The following is a 25,261-nucleotide window of genomic DNA, read 5'->3' as shown; positions in this document are numbered from 1 at the left end:
ATAGCTTGGGGCGAAGTGACGTCAGCTCCGTCCAACTTCTCTATGCACAGTGTAAACAAACGCTCTAATTTACGACAAGGCGCTTCGATTTCATCAACCTGACTTATAAAACAGCATAAATGAAAGGTGGGTACGGGTCGAACTCATGCCGAATACTATTATTTATTCAATTGTAAGTATAAAAATATTGAAAATCGAAGAAGAAAATATATTTTTGAAAATAGAAGTCATCGTAGCATGTTTAAAATTAAAGGTATGCTGTTTATGTAATGCACCATTATTGAAAACTTTGCTTTTTTTCTTTTTTTTTAAATCTAGTCTTGTGAACATGTGAATTTATGGGTTTTTTCGTCGAACATTTGAGCTATTTTGATGAAGTACCCGGTGTTGATTGTTAACTATAGACATTCCGTGTTGCCTCGTGTTCTTGTCATGTACTGAACCAATGTATTTGCACTTTCCTCTTGTTACATACTGTAATGTGTCTGGGTGTTGTTAAAGGCATATTGTCACAGACCACTGACCTATTTAATGGTCTAACAAATTATTATCGGAACAAAAATAATTTGATTTGTCCCTAAATGTACTTTATTCAACCATCTTCATAACCACCCTACTTCATTTATTAATGATATTTTGTAAAAAAAAAATTGAATTATGGCAATGGTCCATAATTCAAAAACTAAAATTATCAAGAGGTTTGACATGGATTTCACTCCATCATGGTTCACTTAAGGTGATGTGATAGCTAGATTTGGTTTGAAACAACTAATGTAATTTTTATTTATTATCCATTTTTAGAGAAATAAGGTCCTTAAATCCGTGACAGTATGCCTTTAAATCCGACCGAATCCGTTCAGGCGGCAGTTCAAAGCGCGTCTCGAAATCGTGAGCACTTTCAGAATGCTGCATTTTCTAGCAAAATAAATAACAAATAAATAAACCAAAAAAATTAATTTGATTAAGCAGATGTTGGGTGTTCTGTATGAGTTCCCGGCGCATATTTGTTTTGGTCATACTGTTTTAGTGTTTTTTATATTTTGATATTTGTAATTTTGAAAAGTCATATAACGCACTTGTTCAGGGGTTAAAATCAATATTTATAGTGTGATTTCATACCACGAGAAAAAGTTTCATTGATCATATAGTTGTGTCTGGTTAATGTATTTATGAACATGCTCGGTCCCTTTAATAACACCTCACCTGTAAAAATACGCATACTGTTCTTTGTATCGTGAACTTCTCCCGAGAGGCGAACTGGCCACAAACTGAAACTTCTCATCTGGCAAGTCGCTGAAGAAAAACGAGTAAAAAATACGACTTACGAATCTTTTCTATTGTCATTTCTCTAAATAAAATGTTTTAGCTTTGTAATTTCCTTCTCTAAAATCTTGTTTTTAAGAGAAGAACTATTAATTTAACTTAAAAAGAGCTTTATTGGTAATAGAGTGTAATTATGATTTTCAAAACATTTTGATTTCTATATAAATCAATTTTCAAATATACTTACCTTGTATTGATGTTTGCATTGTATTATACTTTTTTTTATTTTTTTATTTTATTTTTATTGTCCCCAGAAACATAAGCAAGGTCAATGTTGAGGCCTTGAATCATTGCAGCACATGGTATTATTGTATATACATAAACGATACATAATTAAAGCTATACACTCGTATATAATGCACTTATTAAACAATATGTGTATACATATGCATGTGCGTGCGTGTGTGTGTGTATGAGAGAGAGAGAGAGAGAGACAGAGACAGAGACAGACAGACAGACAGACAGACACACAGACAGACACACAGACACGGACGTGTGGAGTAACAGGAATGAACCCGAAGTTAGACGAAAGGGAACACATGCATAGTATTCAATTAAGATAAAACAGATAAGCTTAACGTGATACTGTAAAATGGGATATTAGCAATGCATAAGCCTTACATAACTGATGAAGGGGAAATGTTCTGGAGACTAGGAAGAAGAGTACTAAAAATAGAAATAAAGAGTGAGAGAAGGAAAAAAAAAACTTTCTTGAAAGATAAATAAGATCAATGAGATCTTAAAAAGAAAATAAATAATAGAAAGTTGAGATACGTTTTCCGAACTGGCGATATTTTGCATAAAAGTATGCTTATTAGCATATTCGTATATTTTGTTATTAACAAGTTTATATATGAATTTATACAATTTGTTTGAGGAACTGCTGTCAAGGTTCCCACTGATCATCAAAGTCTTTATACAGGCAATTTTTATAAAATATATATTTTTCAATCTGTATTTTATCAATAATGAATCTTAGCATTGCGTTTTTATTTAATCTGATCTTTTGTAATTTCGTTTTATATATATAATACTTAATATTAATAATCAACCAATTAATAAAACAATGCTTTTTTACAACTAAAATACCAAATAAAACCATGTTTTTATCCAACTGAAAATTTTTACCTTTTCATTGCATTATATTTGTCTCCACAGCTCTCTTTGCACTGTTTTTTTTTAAAATATAATTATTTTATTTTTATTTTTAATGTAAATAACCATATTCATATATATTACATTAAAAATAAAAATTAAATAATTATATAAAAAAAAAAAACAACATATAGATGAATATGGTTATTTACATTAAAAATAAAAATTAAATGACACCCAATAACCAATATGTATTTCTGTGCTGGGGTGTTGTTAAACAATCGTTCATTCGTTGATTTGGAAACATGAGTGAGGTGTAGCTTAGTCGGTAGAGTGATCGCCTGAGATGATTTGGTCGAAGGATCGAATCCCGCAAGTGGACCCAATCTCTAATTGGTTCTTAATCACCCCACCCCCGCCCCTATCAGTGCCCAACGACTGATATATTAAAGGATGTGGTGTGTGCTGTCCTGTTTGTGGGGGGGAAAGTACGTTATAAAGACCCCTTGCTGCTAATGAAAAAATGTAGCAGGTTTCCTCTGAAGACTATGTGTTACAATTACAAAATGTTTGACATCCAACAACTGATGATTAATTTATTATTGCTCTAGTGATATCGTTAAATAAAACAAATTTTACTTTTCATTCGGAAGCGGATATGACAGTATTTACGCTCACAAGGCATACCAACAAAGAACTATGAAATATTTACTTGTCTAGATATGTACGTTTCAATTCACTAATATATATATTTCGATATTATTTACATTTAGAGAAATCCGTAATATGGATCCGTATTATAAATGGTTTACCTCTGTAGCATATTTCTTAATGTAACTAGTGCGCTTTCGTCCTTATCTCGAACTTCTTGGAGAAGAATGATATCATACCCGCTTACAATCTGAAATATATAGAAATTAAACATAATAATTATATAGATATTAGTAACAGTAGCTCCGGGAACAATGACATCATACCCGCTTACAATCTGAAATATAGAAATTAAACATAATAATTATATAGATATTAGTAACAGTAGCTCAGGGAACAATGACATCATACCCGCTTACAATCTGAAATATAGAAATTAAACATAATAATTATATAGATATTAGTAACAGTAGCTCAGGGAACAATGACATCATACCCGCTTACAATCTGAAGTATAGAAATTAAACATAATAATTATATAGATATTAGTAACAGTAGCTCAGGGAACAATGATATCATACCCGCTTACACTCTGAAGTATAGAAATTAAACATAATAATTATATAGATATTAGTAACAGTAGACCAGGGAACAATGACACCATACCCGCTTACAATCTGAAGTATAGAAATTAAACATAATAAGTATATAGATATTAGTAACAGTAGATCAGGGGACAATGATAGCATACCCGCTTACAATCTGAAATATAGAAATTAAACATAATAAGTATATAGATATTAGTAACAGTAGATCAGGGAACAATGATAGCATACCCGCTTACAATCTGAAATATAGAAATTAAACATAATAATTATATAGATATTAGTAACAGTAGCTCAGGGAACAATGACATCATACCCGCTTACACTCTGAAGTATAGAAATTAAACATAATAATTATATAGATATTAGTAACAGTAGACCAGGGAACAATGACATCATACCCGCTTACAATCTGAAGTATAGAAATTAAACATAATAAGTATATAGATATTAGTAACAGTAGATCAGGGAACAATGATAGCATACCCGCTTACAATCTGAAATATAGAAATTAAACATAATAATTATATAGATATTAGTAACAGTAGCTCAGGGAACAATGATATCATACCCACTTACAATCCGAAATATAAAGAAATTAAACATAATAATTATATAGATATTAGTAACAGTAGCTCAGGGAACAATGATATCATACCCACTTACAATCCGAAATATAAAGAAATTAAACATAATAATTATATAGATATTAGTAACAGTAGCTCAGGGAACAATGATATCATACCCGCTTACAATCTAAAATATAGAAATTAAACATAATACATTTATAAAGCTATTAGTAGCACAAGTTCAGAGAATAAAATCATTTCTGGCCTCACAAACTGAGTTTTATGAACATTGGGATTTGAACCAATGACACTGATTTGCCTGCAATTGCCAGACCACCATGTTAATCGTTCGGCCATCAAGGCATTCTTTAAAATGATGATATTCAATTAACTGACTATATGTTTGGGGCCTACAAATCTCGCAGTCAATCCTATAAATTAAAGTACTAGGACATTGCTACTATAGCATGATTGCTGCTGGTATGACATGCGTATTGCTACCGTAACATGCGTGTTGTTGCTGTAACATGTTTGTTACAAACAGCAAAAATATGTTACAGTAGCCATTTGTATGGATATGGTGATTCTGGTCATCATGTTATTTGCGATAGACCAAAATGGATTTTACCTCATAATAGCTTCGTATGTACGAAACAAAAAATACACACTAGGAAACAAAATGAAGTTTGCGGTTCTACAAACATTAAGATGACAAAAGAAGTGATAAAAGGAAATGTATTTATTTAACGACGCACTCAACACATTTTATTTACAGTTATATGGCGTCAGATATATGGAAACCCGCTGGACGCCACGTCATGGGCCACTATTCAATTAGCAGCAAGGGATCTTTTATATGCACATGCCACGGCTTACACCAGTTACACCAGTTGTGGAGCACTGGTTGGATCGAGAAATAGCCCAATGGGACCACCGACGGGGATCGATCCTAAACCGACCACACATCAAGCGAACATTTTACCATTGAGCTACGTCCGGACCCAAACAAGAGATAAAAACAAGAATATATATATAATTCATGATACAATTAACTATAGTTCTTCCCAGCCTCCGTTAACATTGTGGGGTTGGGTTTTTTGTGGGGTTTGTTTTTTGTTTTTTTTTTTTTGGGGGGGGGGGGGGGGGGGGGGGGGGGGGTTTTTTTTGTAAATAATTTCAGTTTGATTTCGCGTAAGAAGAAAAGTAAACGTTTTGGAAATAACCAAAAAAGCACTATTTTTGTGGGCAATTTAGAAAACAATCGGCTCAGAAATAAATAACTTGTGTGGTACATACTATAATAAATAAACGACGTTCCCTGGTGGGATGGACTAACGGTAAATAGACTGTCTAAATGGGCCACGAATATTCACAAGACTTTGACAATGATAACTCGGCGCCAGATAACCTTAAATAAAATGTGTTGAGTGCGTCGTTAAATAAAACATTTCCTTTGACAACGATAACACAAACATAATGGGATTCAAGCTTAATGACTGTAAATACAAGCATGTTAAACAAAACTAAATTAATATCTGCATTTCTTTTGTTCTTTAGTATAAAATATTAGTAGTCAATGAGGCTATGTTCGTTGAAAACACATTGAAATGGTAGAACACCCAGGATGGCACATTTAAAGGGACAGACCCTAGTTTCAACCCGTGAAAATTAACACTAAGTTTAGTTAAAGGGACAGACTCTAGTTTCAACCCATGAAAATTAACACTAAGTTTAGTTAATCTACAAACCTGTAACAATCAAGTTACAATTGAATGAAATATGTGTCTGTGACTTTGAAATGGTGAAATACTCTCTAAAAATAGATTAAAACTGGACTCCATAGCAGTTACTTCACAGGCGCACGTTTTTTTGTTTTAAATATAAGAAATAAATTTTGTGATATTAAAACACCGGGATGACCAAAAACACTTCGAATATACGGAAATGGATAATCCAAAGAATAAAATCTAAGTAAAGTATAATTTCAGTTATTAGAAACGACTCTAATAGTTAAAAAATATGTCTTAGTGTTTAACAACTAGGGTATGTCCCTTTAATAGCCAGTTGTCACAAAATAAAAACTTTGAGTGGCAGGGTTATGCGCCACATCAACAATGAATCTGTCACTCTGATGACGTAGTACATAAAGAACTCAAACGTCAAGTTTTATTTAACAAAAGGTAATTCTCTTAACCTTACAGACCGCCAAACCATACACAACACAGAAGAAACTTAATCTTAACCCTTTTCATCCTTGAGAACAAGCCTTCCATAACACAACGCATAGGATAATAGAGTGAAGACTCTTAGGACTGAAAGGGTTAAAGATATTGGCCCTATTTATTAGGCAATGTACAGGTTCTTTGGCGAAAAAAAATTTGTTTTATTTAACGACGCCACTAAAGCACATTGATCATTTTTATCTCATCATCGGCTATTGGACGTCAAACATAATTATGGTCATTCTGACACTGTTTTTTTTAGAGGAAACCCGCTGTCGCCACATAGGCTACTCTTTTACGACATCTATTATTTACATCTAAGGATCTATTATTTGCGCTTCCCACAAGCAGGTAAGCACAAAACATGGCCTTTGTTGAACCAGTTATGGATCACTGGTCGGTGCAAGTGGTTTACACCTACCCATTGAGCCTTGCGAAGCACTCACTCAGGGTTTGAATTTGGTATCTGGATTAAAAATCCCATGCCTCGACTGGCAGCCTGTAGACCGATGGCCTAACCACGACGCCACCGAGGCCGGTAGGTTCTTTGTCGAAGCCATTCGTGGAACCATACAAAGCGTAATCTACATAAGTTTGTTTGTTTTTGTTTAACGACACCACTAGAGCACATTCATTGGATGTCAAACATTTGGTAACTCTAAAAAAAAAAAATCCATTAGTAGCATGGGATCTTTTATATGCACTTTCCAACAGACAACAAAGCACATACCGCGGCCTTTGACCAGTTGTGGTGGAACGAGAAAAAACCCCAATAAGTTGAATGGATCCATCGAGGTGGTTCGATCCTGCGATGCAAGCACCTCAGGCGAGCATTCAACCGACTGAGCTAAATCCCGCCCCAAAATAATCACTCGTAATGTAACATTTAACGTTGTACTTACAACATATTGCTTGGTTTGACAAATATAATGTGTGTCCATTCGCCATGGCATCCTGCACAAAAACGTAAGTGTCGCTATATAGGGTCGGTGACTTTAAAACCGAACGAAAAAACACCATCAAACACACACACAGTTACATAATAAAATCTGTCAAAAAGACGTTCTGACAAAATCGTTACTTTTCCACGTGAAACACTAACCTCTCAGCAACCTCTCAAGGTAATACATCCATCCTTTCTATTTTATTTGTTGGAGAACTGGCTTGATATATATATATATATATATATATATATATATATATATATATATATATATATATATATATATATATATATATATATATATATATATATATATATATATATATATATATATATATGTGACGGAACATGCTCATATTTCTTTTCGCCTGTGGCGATATTAATTGTTTTAGAGGGCCGTGTGCAGTTCCAATATGCACTTAAGCCCAGGTGGGCACTTCGTTACGTAATACCTCCGCGCGACGGTCGTCGAGCTGTACCCTCTAATACACACCCAGTCCAGGTGTGGAGGCCATGTGGCCAGTAGTTACGTAATACCGCCGCTAGTTCGGTACGATCGAGGTATTGCTGGCGGACTAGGCGTCAGCAAGTCTGGCCATCTAAGAAAAATATGCCGGTTTGGTCGCTGTGGAAATAACCCTTGATAGGGGGAGGACCGCCTTGTATCCCCAGGCGATATTCGGTCTTTATGATAAATAGCTAGGGTTTTAGAGATATCAGGGAGAAACATATTGGAAGGCTTCCAGGGAGCGCGTCCGTTTGGACTTGGTAATTATATATTTTCTGCTCTGTTGTATAACCTTGATGTGATTGATGTGACTTTAAATATTTTAATACTGTATTATACCAATATTATTTAGACGGTGCTGCCGGTAATCTGACGCAGTAAACTGTAGGCTCACTGTTCTAATATATATATAAGGCTTAACCAGTCATCCTAGAGGACCTAGGTAAACTGTAGGTTATTGTCTTTATTGTGATAGGTACCAGTATTAAGTCTGTATTACAAGGTTATTGAATTAGTAGTTAAGGGTTAATTAAAAATTAACCAGTTAGGAATAGAGTTGTAATTCCTTTATTAATTAAGTTCCCCTGGCAGCGTTTCTCAATTATCACACGTTACTGAAGGAGTAGTAAGGGTTAATTAAAAATTAACCAGTTAGGAATAGAGTTGTAATTCCTTTATTAATTAAGTTCCCCTGGCAGCGTTTCTCAATTATCACACGTTACTGAAGGAGTAGTAAGGGTTAATTAAAAATTAACCAGTTAGGAATAGAGTTGTAATTCCTTTATTAATTAAGTTCCCCTGGAAGCGTTTCTCAATTATCACACGTGTGGGTGTTGTGTCACGGTGAAGTGATTAGCATATTGTGTAAACTAGACACCTAGAGATTAACTAATTAAGTGATCAGTTCTGGGTTGTTATTATTTGTTGTGGTTAATTAACTACTGCGGCAGTACATTTGTCAGCGTAGGTTAATACAGATTCCAAAGTGTATTGTGTTTTGTTGTGTTTTCTAGTGAACTAAACGTGCTATAATAATATATACTTTATACAAGATCTTATCTCTGATGATACCTAGACGAGCCACGCGGGTTTTTGAACTGCCCGTTACAGAGAGATCTACTACATATACAGTTAGGAGAGATATTTGGATAATCGTGTGTTTCATTCAGTTACGGGTATTATAGGATCCCCGTGACAGGAGTGAAAATTGGGGCGCTCGTCCCGGATCTGAAACGGGACATGCATATTTAAAAAAGTATTGTTTGTAAATGGGGGCTTTACAAATTAATTTTACAAATTAACTAGAAGTAGCAACGTTGTTCACTAGAAAATTAATTAATAATAAGTGCGTCATATCTAAACATGGATAAGAATTTGCTGGATAGGCCTACGCTCAGTGTAGTGGAGATTAAGTGAGCACGTAAGGCCGAGTTAGTTGAAATCGCGGGCGAGCGAGAAATTGATTTAACATCAGCTAAAACCTTAGGAGATATAAGGACAATTATTATCCAGGAAGGTTTTGGTGATAGTCCTGTTATGGAAGACAGTGAAATTGTTCCAGAGATAGAGATAAATGAGTTAAGTGTGGAACAACAATTAGCTTTTAAAAAACTTGAGTACGAAAGAGAAGAACGTGCATTAGATAGAGAGAGAAATAGAGAAGATAGAGAGAGGGATAGAGAGAGAGCGAGAAAGAGAAGAGAGGGATAGAGAAGATAGAGATAGAGATAGGGAAGATAGAGATAGGGAAGATAGAGAGAGGGAGAGAGAGAGAGAGAGAGAGAGAGGGAGAGAGAGAGAAAGAGAAGAGAGGGATAGAGAGAAAGAAGAGATGGATAGAGAATTCAAGTTAGAAAAATTAAAAGTGGAACATGAGTTAAAGTTGAATACTGAAGAAGTTAGACGGGAGGCAGGAAATGGTTTTAACATGTCGGAGGCTTATAGATCAGTGCCTGTATTTGACGATCAGGAGGTAGATATGTTCTTCCAACTTTTTGAACGGGCCGCTAAGTAGCTAAATTGGCCGCAGTCTAAGTGGATATTGTTAGCCGTGTCTAAGTTTAAGGGGAAGGCTAGTGTAGCTTATAATTCAATGAGTGATGAGCGAGCAAGTCAGTACGACCTAGTTAAGGCTGCATTGTTGAGGGCGTATGAATTACGACCTGAGGATTATCGTTTACGGTATAGCGAGTTGAGAAAAACGCAGGGTCAGTCTTATAGTGAGTTTGTGGCTAAGAAGGCAGGGATGTTTGATAAATGGGTGGTGTCTCATCAGGTAGAGTCATATACCGAGTTACGGGAGTTGTTGATCTTACAGGACATTAAAAATGGATTATCAGTTAGCTTACGTATTCATTTAGAGGATCGTGATGTCAAAAAGATGGAGGAGGCAGGCATAGTGGCAGATGATTACGTGTTAATACACAAAGCTCAGGCAGTACAGGGTAGCTCTTTACAACAGGGTGACAAGAAGAAATTTCAGCCAGGTTTTTCCCGGGAAAGTAACTATCGGGGAGAGTCATCTAGTTGGTCAGCTAGTCAGGCAAGGAATGTACCTGGTGGGCAAAGTAAGGATAAACCTGCATTATCAGCCAATGCACGAACTATTCGTCCACATTGCAGTTACTGTAAAAAGGATAACCATCTTGTCGGGGACTGTTTTAAAAGGAAACGCGATAATGCGCAAGTGGTCGGTTTAGTGAGGTCAGCTCCGCTAGCGAGAGAGTTAATGGTTAGTCCCATGGCAGAGAAAGTAAACCCGTATGTGTCCACTGGTATGGTTTGTGATGTGAAACAAGAATTGAGTCCGAAGGCAATATCAGTCTATCGAGATACTGGTTGTAGTCAGTCGCTTATAACGTCAAAGTGTTTAGCTGGTATTGAAAATTCAGATACAGGACGTATTTTGGCCTTAACCTCAGTTACTGGAGAAAAAATGGTTGTCCGGTTACATAACGTTTTCTTGTGTTCGAAGTTTGTGACGGGACCAGTCATTATGGGTGTTGTGAAGGACTTGGGTAATGATTTGACTAGTCAGTGTTGTCAGCCGAAATGTGACCAATTGTTAATTAAAGACAGCCCTTTACCAGTAGAAGAGAGTGAGGTTGATGAGATTAGTTATCCTGCGTGTGTAATGACTAGGGCTATGGCCAGAAGGGTAACACGAGACCCAGAGGATATTTGTGATTTGTCTGATACGTGTGTGAGCCATGAAATTGGAGTGGATGAGGTTATCAGTAAAATGGTAGATAAGTCAACTGACGAACCAAATGTGGTGGAACCTGTTGATCTCCCGCAGAGGGTAAATCAACCAGTTGTGTTTGATAGAGGGGACTTACCTTGTAATAGACAAGAGTTAGTTCTAGAGCAGGGGGCTGATCCAAAATTGTTGGCAGCTCGCACTACATTGTTAACTGAGGACAAGGGAGTATTAATGAATAAGAGAGTTAGAGATAGGAGGTGGCAGGCAACCGAACTAGCTAGGAAGCAACTGAGCCATGCTCAGAGCAAAATAAAATCAGTGTTTGATAGGAAGACTAAGAGTCGGGAATTTAAACCAGGGGATAAGGTGCTGCTGTACCTTCCCATTAAACGGGGTTCATTGCAGAACAGGTATTTCGGGCCCTATGTTGTGCACAAACGGGTTAATGAGACAGGGTATGTGATAAACACTCCTGATAGGGTTAGGAAAAGTAGGTATTGTCACATCAATTTGCTAAAAGGTTATTTTGACAGACTGCCGATAGTTCCAGAGTTACCGGTCCAGATTGAGAATCACTCAATTTCCTGTGATGACGTCAAGACTGCAGAGACCAAGTTAACCAACAGCCAGATCCTAGCAGACTTTAGCCCCCAGAGAGCAAAGCTGACTACATTGATATAAGACAATGTTTCCATTTGTCAGGACCTTCCAACGGTTACCAATACCTTAAGCCAGGATGTGCTCTTGGAACCCAACGCTACACCGATTCGACAGAATGCCTATCGGAGAAAACCTGGTAAACGTGCGACACTGAAAAAGAAGGTGTTACGGACGCCTGTCTCCAGACGTTGTAACAGCGAAGGTGGTGAATTACTAAGAAAATATATATAATATGGTTCGACGAGCCCCCAGTCTGCAGAAATGGCAGACGATTAAACTAATACTTCAGTTTATAATGAATGATCACTTCTGACTTTCTCTAAACAACAAAACCAACACAAATCAACATGTAATCATTTAATACATAAACAGCTAACTGTCACCAAGGTGACTTACACTGAATACAACAATCTCTCTATACAAATGTTCAATGATATCATCATGTAGATTCATTCGGCTGATAGGACGGTTCCCTCAGTTCAGCTCTGCGGCACTTCAAACGACAGGTAGATAACTGGACTTCAATAAGCTTCAGTTCTGCGACTCTTCAATAATATGTTAATCCAACAATATTGTCCTCTGTGGACATCAGGTACGTGGTTGTACACTCCGACCCTTTCTTCAGTCAAACAGCCGTAACGTCGCTTGGCACGGAGCTTCTATGGAACTGCTACACCAAACCTCAGACAAGACTTTTATGCACCAGGCATGGTCCTTGGAGATATGAGGTAATCTCACGTAACATTATATAGTTCACATTGGATTCACAAGCACCAACCGTTTTATGTTGGCAGTAAATACATTATACGCTTGTGAATGACACATGATAGTTTCTTTGACTTCCACAACAAATTAAGCTCTCACCAGTAGCAGATAAATAGATAGGCCGCGTTGTTTCCACAGCTTTGTAATGAGTGTTCGTAGTAAGTGTTCCAACGTTTAATTATTGTTAGTTGCACACATATGGTGGTTAGTGAGTTTAGTGTCGTTGGGATGTTTAAACAGATGGCCTTACACATGATGTCTGTCTGCCATACATCTGACATCATGACACCCTCCCCCATAACGTAATGATATCATATAACGAAGTTATGATATCATTAAAAGTAAATTATACATATTATGTCCCTTTGACAATAAAAATACATCTTGATAAATGTCGCAATAACGTCATACAATATACATAATTGATCACTGAGGTAAAATGTACATACTTACCTATTAATGAACTAAAAGTGAGTTAAGCTTTTATCTAACTGGAGCAGGCAATTACTGACCTCCATCATTCTAGACCTAACTTGTAAACTACTAACTATGCAATAATACCATTACCATGACACTAGCTACACAATTCAAACAATTTAAACTTTTCATCACTATTCCTTTGTGTATCACTTAACTACGCGAGAGAGCGTCTGGGATAATATTATCCTTTCCTTTTACATACTCAATCTTTAGATTATATTCCTGTAATTGAAGACTCCAACGCATCAACCTCTGGTTTTTGTTTTGCATTCTATTAACAAACACTAAAGGGTTATGATCTGTCAGCACCACAATCTGATAATTAGCCTGACTCAGATAGATTTCAAAGTGTTGTAGAGCTAAAATTAATGCTAAAGCTTCTTTCTCAATGGTAGAATAATTTCGCTGATGGGGATTCAATTTTTTGGAATAATAACAGATAGGATGTTCAATCCCCTGGGTGTCTTCTTGCAACAAAACAGCACCCGTACCAACGTCACTAGCGTCAACGGCTAGTTTGAATGGCTTTTCGAAGTTTGGAGCCATAAGCACAGGGGAATTAGTCAATAAACCCTTTACATTTTTGAAAGCCCGTTCACAATCATTAGTCCAAACATATTTTGTGTTTTTTTGAAGTAGGTTGGTAAGAGGAGATACAACATCCGCGAAATTTCTACAATACTTGCGATAGTACCCGACGGTACCTAAGAACCGCATAAGACTGCGTTTACCATCTGGTCGCGCGAACTCACCAATAGCTTGCACTTTGGCATCAACAGGACGAACTTTACCCTGACCGACAACATGTCCTAAAAATGTGACTGTGGCACGAGCAAATTCTGTTTTAACCAGATTAATGGTGAGATGCGCTTCTCCCACCCGGTTTAGAAATATGCGATTTCGTTCCATGTGTTCCTTCCATGTGTTACTGAAAATCACTATGTCGTCTATATAAGCCCTGCATCCGTCTAAACCTTGGATAACAGTGTTTATCATACGTTGAAATGTAGCGGGTGCATTTCACATGCCGAATGGAGTTACGGTATACTCGTACAGACCATCGGGTGTGGCAAACGCGGAGATCTCACGAGCTCTAGTTGTTAGAGGGATTTGATAATACCCTTTCATTAAATCGTAACGGCTCACAAATTTTGCTTCTCCGATTTCATCAATACAATCCTCAATTCGTGGTAATGGATAACAATCACTCTTTGTTACCGCATTTACGCGACACCTCCGTCCGGTTTAGGAACTAAAATGCATGGGGAACTCCACGCACTGACACTAGGCACAACAATTCCCATATCCAGCATACTTTGAATTTCGGCTTTCATGACTGCACGTTTAGCAGGGTTTAATCTATAAGGATTCTGTTTTATCGGCACAGTGTCACCTATATCTACATCATGTTCAACAGTATTGGTACATGTGGGTACGTCCCCAAACACGCTGATGTGTTCTTGAATTAATCCGCGAATATCCCGCTGTTGCTCCACAGTAAGGTGGCGTACTTTGTCGGAAAGATTGTTTATTACCTGAGAGTTACGTAACCGCGGTTCGGCTGCATGTAGGTGTGAATCGTTTTCACTGATCGGTCTGTCGACAGGATTTACAGAGCATACGGGCTCTCTCGCAGGGTTTTAGACCATATCATCATTTTCCCGAGGATAGTACTTCTTTAACAAATTTATGTGACACACCTGGTGCGTCTTTCTCCGGTCGGGAGTTCGGATCAAATAGTTCACATCATTTAATCTCTTTTCAACTGTATATGGACCTTGGTATTTTGCTTGTAAAGAATTTCCTACTAACGGAAACAGAACCAAAACTTCATCACCCGCGTCTAACTGTCTGGCCGAAGCGGATTTATCATACCAAGTTTTCATCTTGGCTTGAGCTGTCGTAATAGCGGCACTGGCAGCCTTAGTAGCCTCATACAAACGCGTTTTAAAATCCATGACATACGTTAGCAGATCTTTTGGTTGGGATTCTGAGGTCCATGCCTCATAAACCAATTTTAGAGGCCCTCGCACCGCGTGGCCATACACTAACTCAAATGGGGTGTATCCCAATGACTCCTGCACTGTGTCACGAGCAGCAAACATTACCATGTGCAGTCCGATATCCCAACTAGTTTGATGGCCTAAACAATATGTACGCAGCATCGACTTAAGTGTTTGATGAAAACGTTCAATACAGCCTTGGCTTTGCGCGTGGTATGCAGTCGAGGTATATTGTTTTACACCTAATTCACGTAAAACTTGTCGAAACAAATTGGAGGTGAAATTTGATCCCTGATCGCTATGCAATGTCTGCGGCAGTCCTGTTAATGCGAAGTACTCAGAAAGTGCTTTAACTATTGAGGATGCGTTTATATTGCGTAACGCAATCGCGTGCGGAAATCTGGTATCTCTACACATGACGGTAAGTATATATTCATAGCCTGATTTGGTACGAGGTAATGGCCCCACACAGTCAATCACTACGTGGCTGAACGCTTCATTCAGCACTGGTATAGGTAGCAAGGGTACTTTAATTGGAGTTTGATTAGGCTTTCCTGCTAACTGACAGGTCTTACAGGTGCGACAGAATTCCTTCACATCTGCCCGAATTCCCGGCCAATAAAATAGTTTTGTCACCCTATCACAAGTTTTGGAGATGCCCGAGTGTCCAGCCATAGGTCCGTCATGACTTAGTTTCAGAATACCCATTCTGCAGGTATGCGGGATGACCACACAGGTCCGTTCTTGCCAATCATGGCCAGCAGGCACATCGCTTGGTCGGTGTTTGAGCATCAGCAAATCGTTGTCGTAATAATAACCAACAGGCACTTTACTAATTTCATCTCCTGATAATGCCTTTCCTCTCTCAGCTATCAATGTACAGTCTGCTGTTTGTAGTTCAATCAGCTCTCCTCGGGTGATATTCAGGTGAGCCAATGCATCAGGTATGCGCTCGCCATTCACCTGCGTGACAGGTGCCCTGCGTACAACCTCCCTGGGTCGAACAACTTCGCCGTCAGCAATAAATGTTTCACCCAAGTTGATGGTAGGCATTTCACACATCTCTTTCTGTGCATACTGAGTTTTCAGTTTTGCTTGGGACCGAGTTACCACACAGGACTCAAACATTCTCGGATTTTCTTGATTCAACTTCTCCGTCTGGGAGTTTGCTGTTGGACATTCTGTAACACGTGGCAGAGCTGTACCCGCATCTGTCATTCGCATGACATCATTCCCTAGCAAAACGCTTACTCCTGGGACGGGTAATTCCTCCACTATCCCCACGGTGAGATACCTTTCTACCTTAGCTGTAGAAATAAATACGCGATACAGTGGAACTGTTAAATCAGACCTGGTCACGCCCTTCACAACCAGGCCTTGATCATTCTCGGCTTCCGCCGCTGCAGGTAATGCGCTTCGCACAACCAAAGTTTGAGCTGACCCGGTGTCTCTTAACACGATAATGGGCTCCCTCAATGGGTCATGTTCATGACACTTGACATGTCCTTTCAATAGAAAATGGCCAAAATGTTCGTAGTTTCGCTGAGAAATTTCTGGAAATGGTCGTCCACATTCCACTTCGTTGTCCGTTGGTGCGGCAGTGATGGTGTTTACTAGGCCAGTCGGAGCATTGCCATTACTTTGGCCTGACACTCTCCTGGTTTCATTAAACCTTGGGGGGTATCCTATACGTTGATAACAACGGGCAGCAGTGTGACCAAGCTTACCACAAATCGTACATTTTGTTACAGGCCTCCTATCTCTGTTTTCATTAGTCGCACCATTATTCCCAGGGCCATACCTATCGTGACTGTTCCATACTGGTGGCGGAGTATTACGACTACCTGTTTGAGTATTGCAGTTTTGTCTATCCCTATCGCTATCAGTAGTAGTCCTAATACTGGGAGGGTGCTGGTTACGACCTGGATGTTTTTCGCGACCATGCACAAGACAGTATTCGTCAGCCAGTCTAGCAGCGTCATTTAGAGTAGAAACCTGCCAATCTTCTAAATATAATCGCACTACGGGAGATACCCCTTCCTTAAAACTCTCAAGCAAAATTAACTCTCTTAGCTTGTCAAAATTATCCTTGCATTCGCTAGAATTAATCCATTTTCCAAATAGCATTTCGTGTTCACGCGAAAATTCAATGTATGTTTGTGCTTCACGTTTAAAATGCCGACGGAATTTTTGTCGGTAAGCCTCCGGAATCAAAGCGTAACCAGATAACACTGCAGCTATCAAAATATCATAATCTGAACTATCTTCTACAGTCAAAGAAGCAAAAATGCGTTGTGCTTTTCCCTTTAACGTGGAATAAAGTAAGACTGTCCACTTATCTCTCGGCCACTCAGCTTTAATAGCTATATTTTCAAACAATGAAAAAAATTCGTCAACCTGGCTTTCATTAAATGGTGGGACCATACGTAGGTAACGACTAGCATCAATGGGGGATGGTTATAATAACTGTCAGGTGAATCTCGGGTCACGCGATCTATTTCTAATATCATTTCTGCCGCGCTCTGAATTCATCTGCTCTCTACGAAATGCTAATTCGCGTTCATCTTTCTCTCTTTCATATTCTCTATCGCGTTCCTCTTTCTGTCTATCGCGTTCATCTTTCTGTCTATCGCGTTCCTCCTCTTTCTGTCTATCGCGTTCATCTTTTTCTCTTTGATAGTCTAGTCTAAGTTTTAACATTGCTAGTGTATCTCCCTGGACACTATCCCCAGTTGACCAATCAGATGGTGCCTTTTCACACGCATTCTGATCATCGAAAGAAATTATTCCACGTTCAAGTAAAACTCCAGCTAATTTTTCCCTTATATAACTTACTTTAGCCTTTTCATCAATTTCTACTTCGTAATGGTTGGCTATTTCTAACAAATCTGATTTCCTTAAATCATTTAACATACTGCTATCATTTTCAGTGATATTGATAAATAGCTAGGGTTTTAGAGATATCAGGGAGAAACATATTGGAAGGCTTCCAGGGAGCGCGTCCGTTTGGACTTGGTAATTATATATTTTCTGCTCTGTTGTATAACCTTGATGTGATTGATGAGACTTTAAATATTTTAATACTGTATTATACCAATATTATTTAGACGGTGCTGTCGGTAATCTGACGCAGTAAACTGTAGGCTCACTGTTCTAATATATATAAGGCTTAACCAGTCATCCTAGAGGACCTAGGTAAACTGTAGGTTATTGTCTTTATTGTGATAGGTACCAGTATTAAGTCTGTATTACAAGGTTATTGAATGAGTAGTTAAGGGTTAATTAAAAATTAACCAGTTAGGAATAGAGTTGTAATTTCTTTATTAATTAAGTTCCCCTGGCAGCGTTTCTCAATTATCACACGTTACTGAATGAGTAGTAGGGGTTAATTAAAAATTAACCAGTTAGGAATAGAGTTGTAATTCCTTTATTAATTAAGTTCCCCTGGAAGCGTTTCTCAATTATCACACGTGTGGGTGTTGTGTCACGATGAAGTGTTTAGCATATTGTGTAAACTAGACACCTAGAGATTAACTAATTAAGTGATCAGTTCTGGGTTGTTATTATTTGTTGTTGTTAATTAACTACTGCGGCAGTACATTTGTCAGCGTAGGTTAATACAGATTCCAAAGTGTATTGTGTTTTGTTGTGCTTTCTAGTGAACTAAACGTGCTATAATAATATATACTTTATACACGATCTTATCTCTGATGATACCTAGACGAGCCACGCGGGTTTTTGAACTGCCCGTTACAGAGAGATCTACTAGATATACAGTTAGGAGAGATATTTGGATAATCGTGTGTTTCATTCAGTTACGGGTATTATAGGATCCCCGTGACAATATATATATATATATATATATAGATAGATAGATACGATATGAGTGCCTCGTACGATAATAGAGCCATATAGATAGATAGATACGATAATAGAGCCATATAGATAGATAGATAGATAGATAGATAGACAGATAGATACGATATGAGTGCCTCGTACGATAATAGAGCCATATAGATAGATAGATACGATACGAGTGCCTCGTACGATAATAGAGCATATAGATAGATAGATACGATATGAGTGCCTCGTACGATAATAGAGTCATATAGATAGATAGATAGATAGATAGATAAAGGTGCCACCACACGATATGAGTGCCTCGTACGAGAATTATAGCCAACTGACAAGACCAATATTACGATTTAATCGGTTCATGTGCAATCGGTTATTCTCTCGGCTATTCTTGTTCGAAGAACTCGTATCGTGTGTCGCTGCCTTTATGTCTAACCCGTTTGATGCGATCAGCTACAACTGGTTTATTCATCTTCGAATCGCCGAAATACTTTATATTGAAGGCTCCAATTCGAACTCTCGAGTCCACCAACACCGAACTCCAACAGAGAATCAGCAGGGTGAAAACACACAGCATGTTGGTGGATGTTTCAAAAGATCTGAAAACTGAATGTGTATATATATATATATATATATATATTGAAAATTAAAAAATATATACTCTTGAAAAAACAGAACCTGAAATATTAATGTTAATATCAACTAGTATTAGACCGAACATACGTTTTGACCACAGACATCCTAGTAAAGAACGTTCAGGTCTGTTTATCAACACACCGAAACACATTCCATAGTTTGCACGTGCATCACGCAGTTGCCCAGTACACGTGCGTGGGGTGTCATTCTCGATTTTGACAATTTCCAGGAAGGTCCATTAATCACTGCGAAATATTATTTCTGTCAATCTTTTTCATTCTGTTGATCATATTGGATGACCAAAAACATTTCGAATGTACGGAAATGGATACGCTAAACAATAAAATGTAAGTAAAGTATGATTTTTGTTATAACAAAAACGGCTCTAATAGTCAAAAATATGTCTTATTGTTTAAAAATTAGTCCCTTTAAATTATCTAACAAAATGTTTCTGATGAAAACAACATGTATGCAGGTGTGGACGGTCATAGGATCCATCATTCTCTGAGGACGTCAGATTTTGTCTCGTCCCAACAAGTTACCCATGACTATGTGCTATCCTGTCTATGGTCTATGGAAAACGTCAAATAAAGCATATATTGCTGCTATTCAGTAGGAGTAGTTTATGTAGCCTCTCACACTATCTAGACCACGTGTACAAAAAACCATTTGTTACATCAAATATTTAACAACCAAAATTTAAAATGTGCTGAGATGTCATTAAATGTTCCATTTTCTCTCAGAAAACCTTTTTGCATTTTATAAAAGCTACAATTAAAAACAAAATGCAAAGTGTGATTGAAGAGAATGCAACCTAACATTTGTACTAATGTCCATAATGAAAGTTTAAATACATTTATTTTCATTAACAGGTCAGCACAAAATCCACCAAGAGAAAAGAAATATTGTATTTAACAACACACTCAACACATTTTATTTACGGTTATATGGTGTCAGGCATATTGTTAAGGACCACACAGATATCGAGAGGGTAAACCCGCTGTCGCCACTTCATGGGCTACTCTTTTCGATTAGCAGCCAGGGATCTTTTATATGCACCATTCCACAGACAGGATAGTACATACCACAGTCTTTGTTACACCAGTTGTCACTGCGTTGAAGCAAGTTCGAGTTATTGACAAAAACCTGATCTCAAAGCGATGTATTGTACTTTATAATGGTTTACCTTTTCCAGGAATAATTGTTGACGTTAATGATGATGATGATGATGATGATGATGATGATGAATTTGAGGTTAATGAGTTGATTAAAATTGGTCGAAATCGGGTTTTTTTGGCTAACGATGGAGGATATTTTATGGTAACACAAATCAAACATAATAACATTACTAGAGGAACCTTGAAGGCCTGTGACAAAGACGCCTTTATATTTAGTATATAGAAAGTAGAAACCAACCTAACGGCCTTAACTAGGCCACTCACGTGGACATATATATCGGACTTTAAACTTTTAGACCTTCGTTCAAAAGTTTATGTCGAAATTACTTTCTTTTTTAAAATATTATTAAATAGTCCGATCCTCTCTTCTTTCTCTTATTTATTTTTGGACTGTGCTTCTAAAATGCTCCAAATTATATAAATATTCGACCGAGCAGTCAATTCTTTTTATTTTTGGCGTGTAATTTTTTTTTTTTTTTTTTTTTTTTTTAGTTCTATTAACTTTTTTTACTAATTGCTATTTTCAAAATTCTGCCCATTTTCAACTCTACCCCCCCCCCCCCCCCCCCCCCCTTATCTAATTTCTTTTTGACCACCCGATCTAATCTAGCGACCAGATTTAATTTTCTTTATTAATTATATTAGAGATGCGCATCAAAATTTTAAAGGCCCACTATTTAATTTTTGGATGTAAATTTCAAAATTGTCCGCTTATTTTATTTCTGTCCCGGGACAAGCCCCTGGCTATCCAGAGACAGGCCCCGGGACGGACATGTTCGAAACTCTAGTGGTATATGAGCATGTACAAATTATTCGCACTCGCACTTTATATTTAGATTAACTGTTTCTCAATATATTTTTGTACAACATAAATGTCTGATATATTGATTCTAGTTGAATATATTCTTGAGATCTTTTTCAGCTGTAGTTTTCTGTAGTCAGTTATAATTAAATTAATTTTCAGTTCATCTTTGTGTTCATTTTTTATTCACAACTAAAGAAAACAAACTTAGCAGACCCTTCTTTATTAAAATGTTATTTACGTAATTGGCAATGTCATTTCCGTTACACGGCGTCATTCCCGTAACATGTTATAATTTCATGAATTATTTTACCTTACTTCTAACTAGGCCTTACAGAAAGTCAAATATAATAAGTGTCACACAATACTAACAATATAAGGGCGAAAATATGTATGAGGGATGTCAGTAGTTAGTAGTAGTACCAGGGTCTGTTCAGCCCCATGTATGGAAATGAGCTAGGTCACGTGACCTGGGCGTGGCCTCTTCTGATTGGCTGACCTCTTAAGTGTGGGCGCGTGGCCTAATGACGTCACGGGGACATTCAGTGCATTGACCTCTGGGTCATACAGCTGGCTGACCTTTAAGCGTGGGGACGCTACTTTAACGGGGTTAATGGCTTTGGCAGCTGTCGGGGGTTCCTTTGATTTACAGGAAACAGATGTTGGGGAAGTCGTTAATGATGGATCAGATGACAAAATAGCGTGGGTTTTATGAGTGTGTTAACCGTCGAGGGTTCCTTTGATGTACAGAAAAAAGATGGTGAGGAAGTCGTTAATGACGGATCAGATGGCAAGATAGCGTGGGTTGAATGGGTGTATTAGCCGTCGGGGGTCTATACAGGAAATAGATGGTGAGGAAGTCGTTAATGATGGATCAGATGACAAAATAGCGTGGGTTTTAGGAGTGTGTTAGCCGTCGGGGGTTCCTTCGATGTACAGGAAACAGATGGTGAGGAAGTCGTTAATGATAGATCAGATGGCAAAATAGCGTGGGTTTTAGGAGTGTGTTAACCGTCAGGGGTTCCTTTGATGTACAAGAAACAGATGGTGAGGAAGTCGTTAATGACGGATCAGATGGCAAGATAGCGTGGGTTGAATGGGTGTATTAGCCGTTGTGGGTCTATATAGGAAACAGATGGTGAGGACGTCATTAATGATGGATCAGATGACAAAATAGCGTGGGTTTTATGGGTGTGTTAACCGTCGGGGGTTCCTTTGATGTATATTTCCCATAGACAGGACAGCACATACCACAGCTTTTGATATACCAGTCGTGGGGCACTGGTTGGGGCGAGAAACCCCAATCAGAGAATGGGTCCACAGAGCGGATTCGATCCTATTACCCAAACAGCTCAGGCACACGGTCACCCCGGTATCTATAAAATCAGCTTTTAATCTGCTTTCAACCAAATCGCCAAATGCGAATTAACTTAAAATTTTGGCGAATATGTTTCATTTATTTTAAATTGATCAAAAATGTATTAAAAAATTCAATACATGTATATACTATTTTAGTCTTAAAGAGGGGGTTCTGGGTTTGTAGCTATTGTAAACATACTTCCTACTAACATAGCATTTTTGACTATTACAACAGAATTTTAAAGACATTTTAAATGCCAGTGGCAGTGGCACTATATGCATTGTGTGGTCGTCCTGGATTTTATCTCCAAATAATTTTTAAATAAATAAAATAGCACTAGCTATTACCGTAAGTGTACGAGACTGGAGGTATGGAGGTCAACTGCCTCCAGTTCTTTCTTTTCTTTTTTTCAATTTCAACTTATTTTCGTGCTTATATCCAATTAAAGTTCAAGCACGCTGTCCAGGGCACATACTTGAGCTGTCTGGGCTGTCTGTCCAGGAGAGAGGGTTAGTTGTTAGTTGTTAGTGAAAGAGAAGAGGGTGTAGTGGTCTTACACCTACCCACTGAGTCGTTAAAACTCGCTCTGGGTGGGAGACGGTACCGGGCTGTACCTCCCCTACCAGCCTTATGTCCGATGGCTTAACTGCGACACCATCGAGGCCAGTTGCCCCCAGTGTTGGAATAAATCTTCTCATTGGAGCAAAAACGATGGAGACAATCGATCATAATAAGCTGGCCTGGTTGCGTTTAACCATATATTTCTATCATTCTGCTTAGAATATTAGTTGTAACCCGTGCAGGGGCGGGACGTAGCCCAGTGGTAAAGCGCTCGCTCGATGCGCGGTCGGTCTGGGATCGATCCCCGCCGGTGGGCCCATTGAGCTATTTCTCTATTCAACCAGTGCACCACGACTGGCATATCAAAGGCCGTGGTATGTACTATCCTGTCTGTGGGATGGTGCATATAAAAGATCCCTTGCTGCTAATCGAAAAGAGTAGCCCATGAAGTGGCGACAGCGGATTTTCTCTCTCAATATCTGTGTGGTCCTTAACCATATGTCCGACGCCATATAATCGTAAATAAAATGTGCTGAGTGCGTCGTTAAATAAAGCATTTCCTTCCTTCCTTCCTTCCTTCCTTCCTTAATCCGTGCGTAGTCATTCGTGTTTAACCTTACATAGCTGGTAGTAACAGAAATGTGAAAACACGTTGTTATTTATCACAACTGTGACATGTTTGTTTAGTTTGGTAAAAAAAATTCAGTCTACACACACACATGCACACACACACACATGCACGCACGCACGCACACATACACACATATACATGTTTCATATATATTATGGTTGTCCAACTGAAATTTGAATTTGATTACCAAAATGTTGCGCGTTCAATGTTACATTCACTAAATGCTGTTATAAATATGCTCACCTGTATATACCTTTGACGCACACTCAACAAACGAATGTTACTATCTTCACGTGTTAGATTTCACATACGTTTTATATACAAGAGTCTTAGGCGTGGGAGTATTTCCATATGTTGCATATACTAGCATGTATAATTACATTGTAGGCCTAAAGCGAAATATTGCAAGTATACGTTTACACAATATAATATTATGTCAATATCATCATTTTGCAGCCTTGTATTTTTTATTTATTGAGCATAATGTATTTGTTAAAAACTATTAATAAAGCATAAAAAATCTAATATATTCATGTATGCTTAGAGGGCATCACACCAACACGATTATGGCGTAGATATGGTTAATGAAATCTAACTTGTCACGATTATGACGTAGGGCTAATGAAATCTAATTTCACCTTATCCGTTCATTTTACACGAACAAAGATTTCCATTTGCAAAGTATTGAAAAACATTAAGTATGTTCTGCTACAAGGTTTATTATATGTAAACTAAAATATCTTACAACGTTTATAAGAATACAGTTCATAATATGTGTGTTTTGTTCAAGTGAACTCGAAAATTATGAACTGCAAAAAGCAAATTTTCGGAACAACGTTAACGTCTAATTTAATTTGAATATTACAATTTTAAACTGCATCCCACCTCATATAACATGTTTGCAAAGATTAAACATTTTGATTGCACACACAAGACATGTAGACTTTATTTGTATATGAGCTGTACATAAAGCGTATTGGACGCTATTTTCAAGTTTGAAGATCATCAAACCGATTATTTGTACGAATTCAGTTGAACGTTCAGTGGCGGACATTACCGATCTTAGTCGATAAGGCAAGAGTTCCAATCGTTCCAGCATTTAGGGTTAGAGTTAGTTCTCCTTAGAGCTATGTAAATGCTCGGACGATCGGAACTCTTTCCAAAGGTCTTACCGAGATTTGTAACAAAACTTTAAAAAGTTTTAGGTGTTAC

General features: G+C 37.8%; 1 protein-coding gene across 3 annotated transcripts in view; it reads right to left on the bottom strand.

Moving 5' to 3' along the window:
• The window catches only part of LOC121380377 (deoxyribonuclease-1-like 2), a 79,022-nt gene that overhangs the window by 41,464 nt on the left and 12,297 nt on the right, over positions 1–25,261 (bottom strand). The window contains exons 1-4 of one of the 3 annotated variants that reach the window (XM_041509166.1): positions 24,293–24,378; positions 19,318–19,487; positions 3,231–3,319; positions 1,204–1,293 (exon numbers count right to left, since the gene is read on the bottom strand). In XM_041509166.1, the coding sequence (XP_041365100.1) occupies positions 1,204–1,293; positions 3,231–3,319; positions 19,318–19,458 (320 nt within the window). In that variant the 5' untranslated portion in view covers positions 19,459–19,487; positions 24,293–24,378. Of the gene's footprint in view, positions 1–1,203; positions 1,294–3,230; positions 3,320–19,317; positions 19,488–24,292; positions 24,379–25,261 lie in introns of those variants that run through there. The other 2 variants (XM_041509162.1, XM_041509163.1) reach the window with 2 other exon arrangements.

Source organism: Gigantopelta aegis, chromosome 9 (genome assembly GCF_016097555.1).
Source record: "Gigantopelta aegis isolate Gae_Host chromosome 9, Gae_host_genome, whole genome shotgun sequence".
NCBI lineage: Eukaryota > Metazoa > Mollusca > Gastropoda > Neomphalida > Peltospiridae > Gigantopelta > Gigantopelta aegis.
Note: the sequence above shows the minus strand (reverse complement) of the source record. Positions and strands in the feature narration are given on the sequence as shown.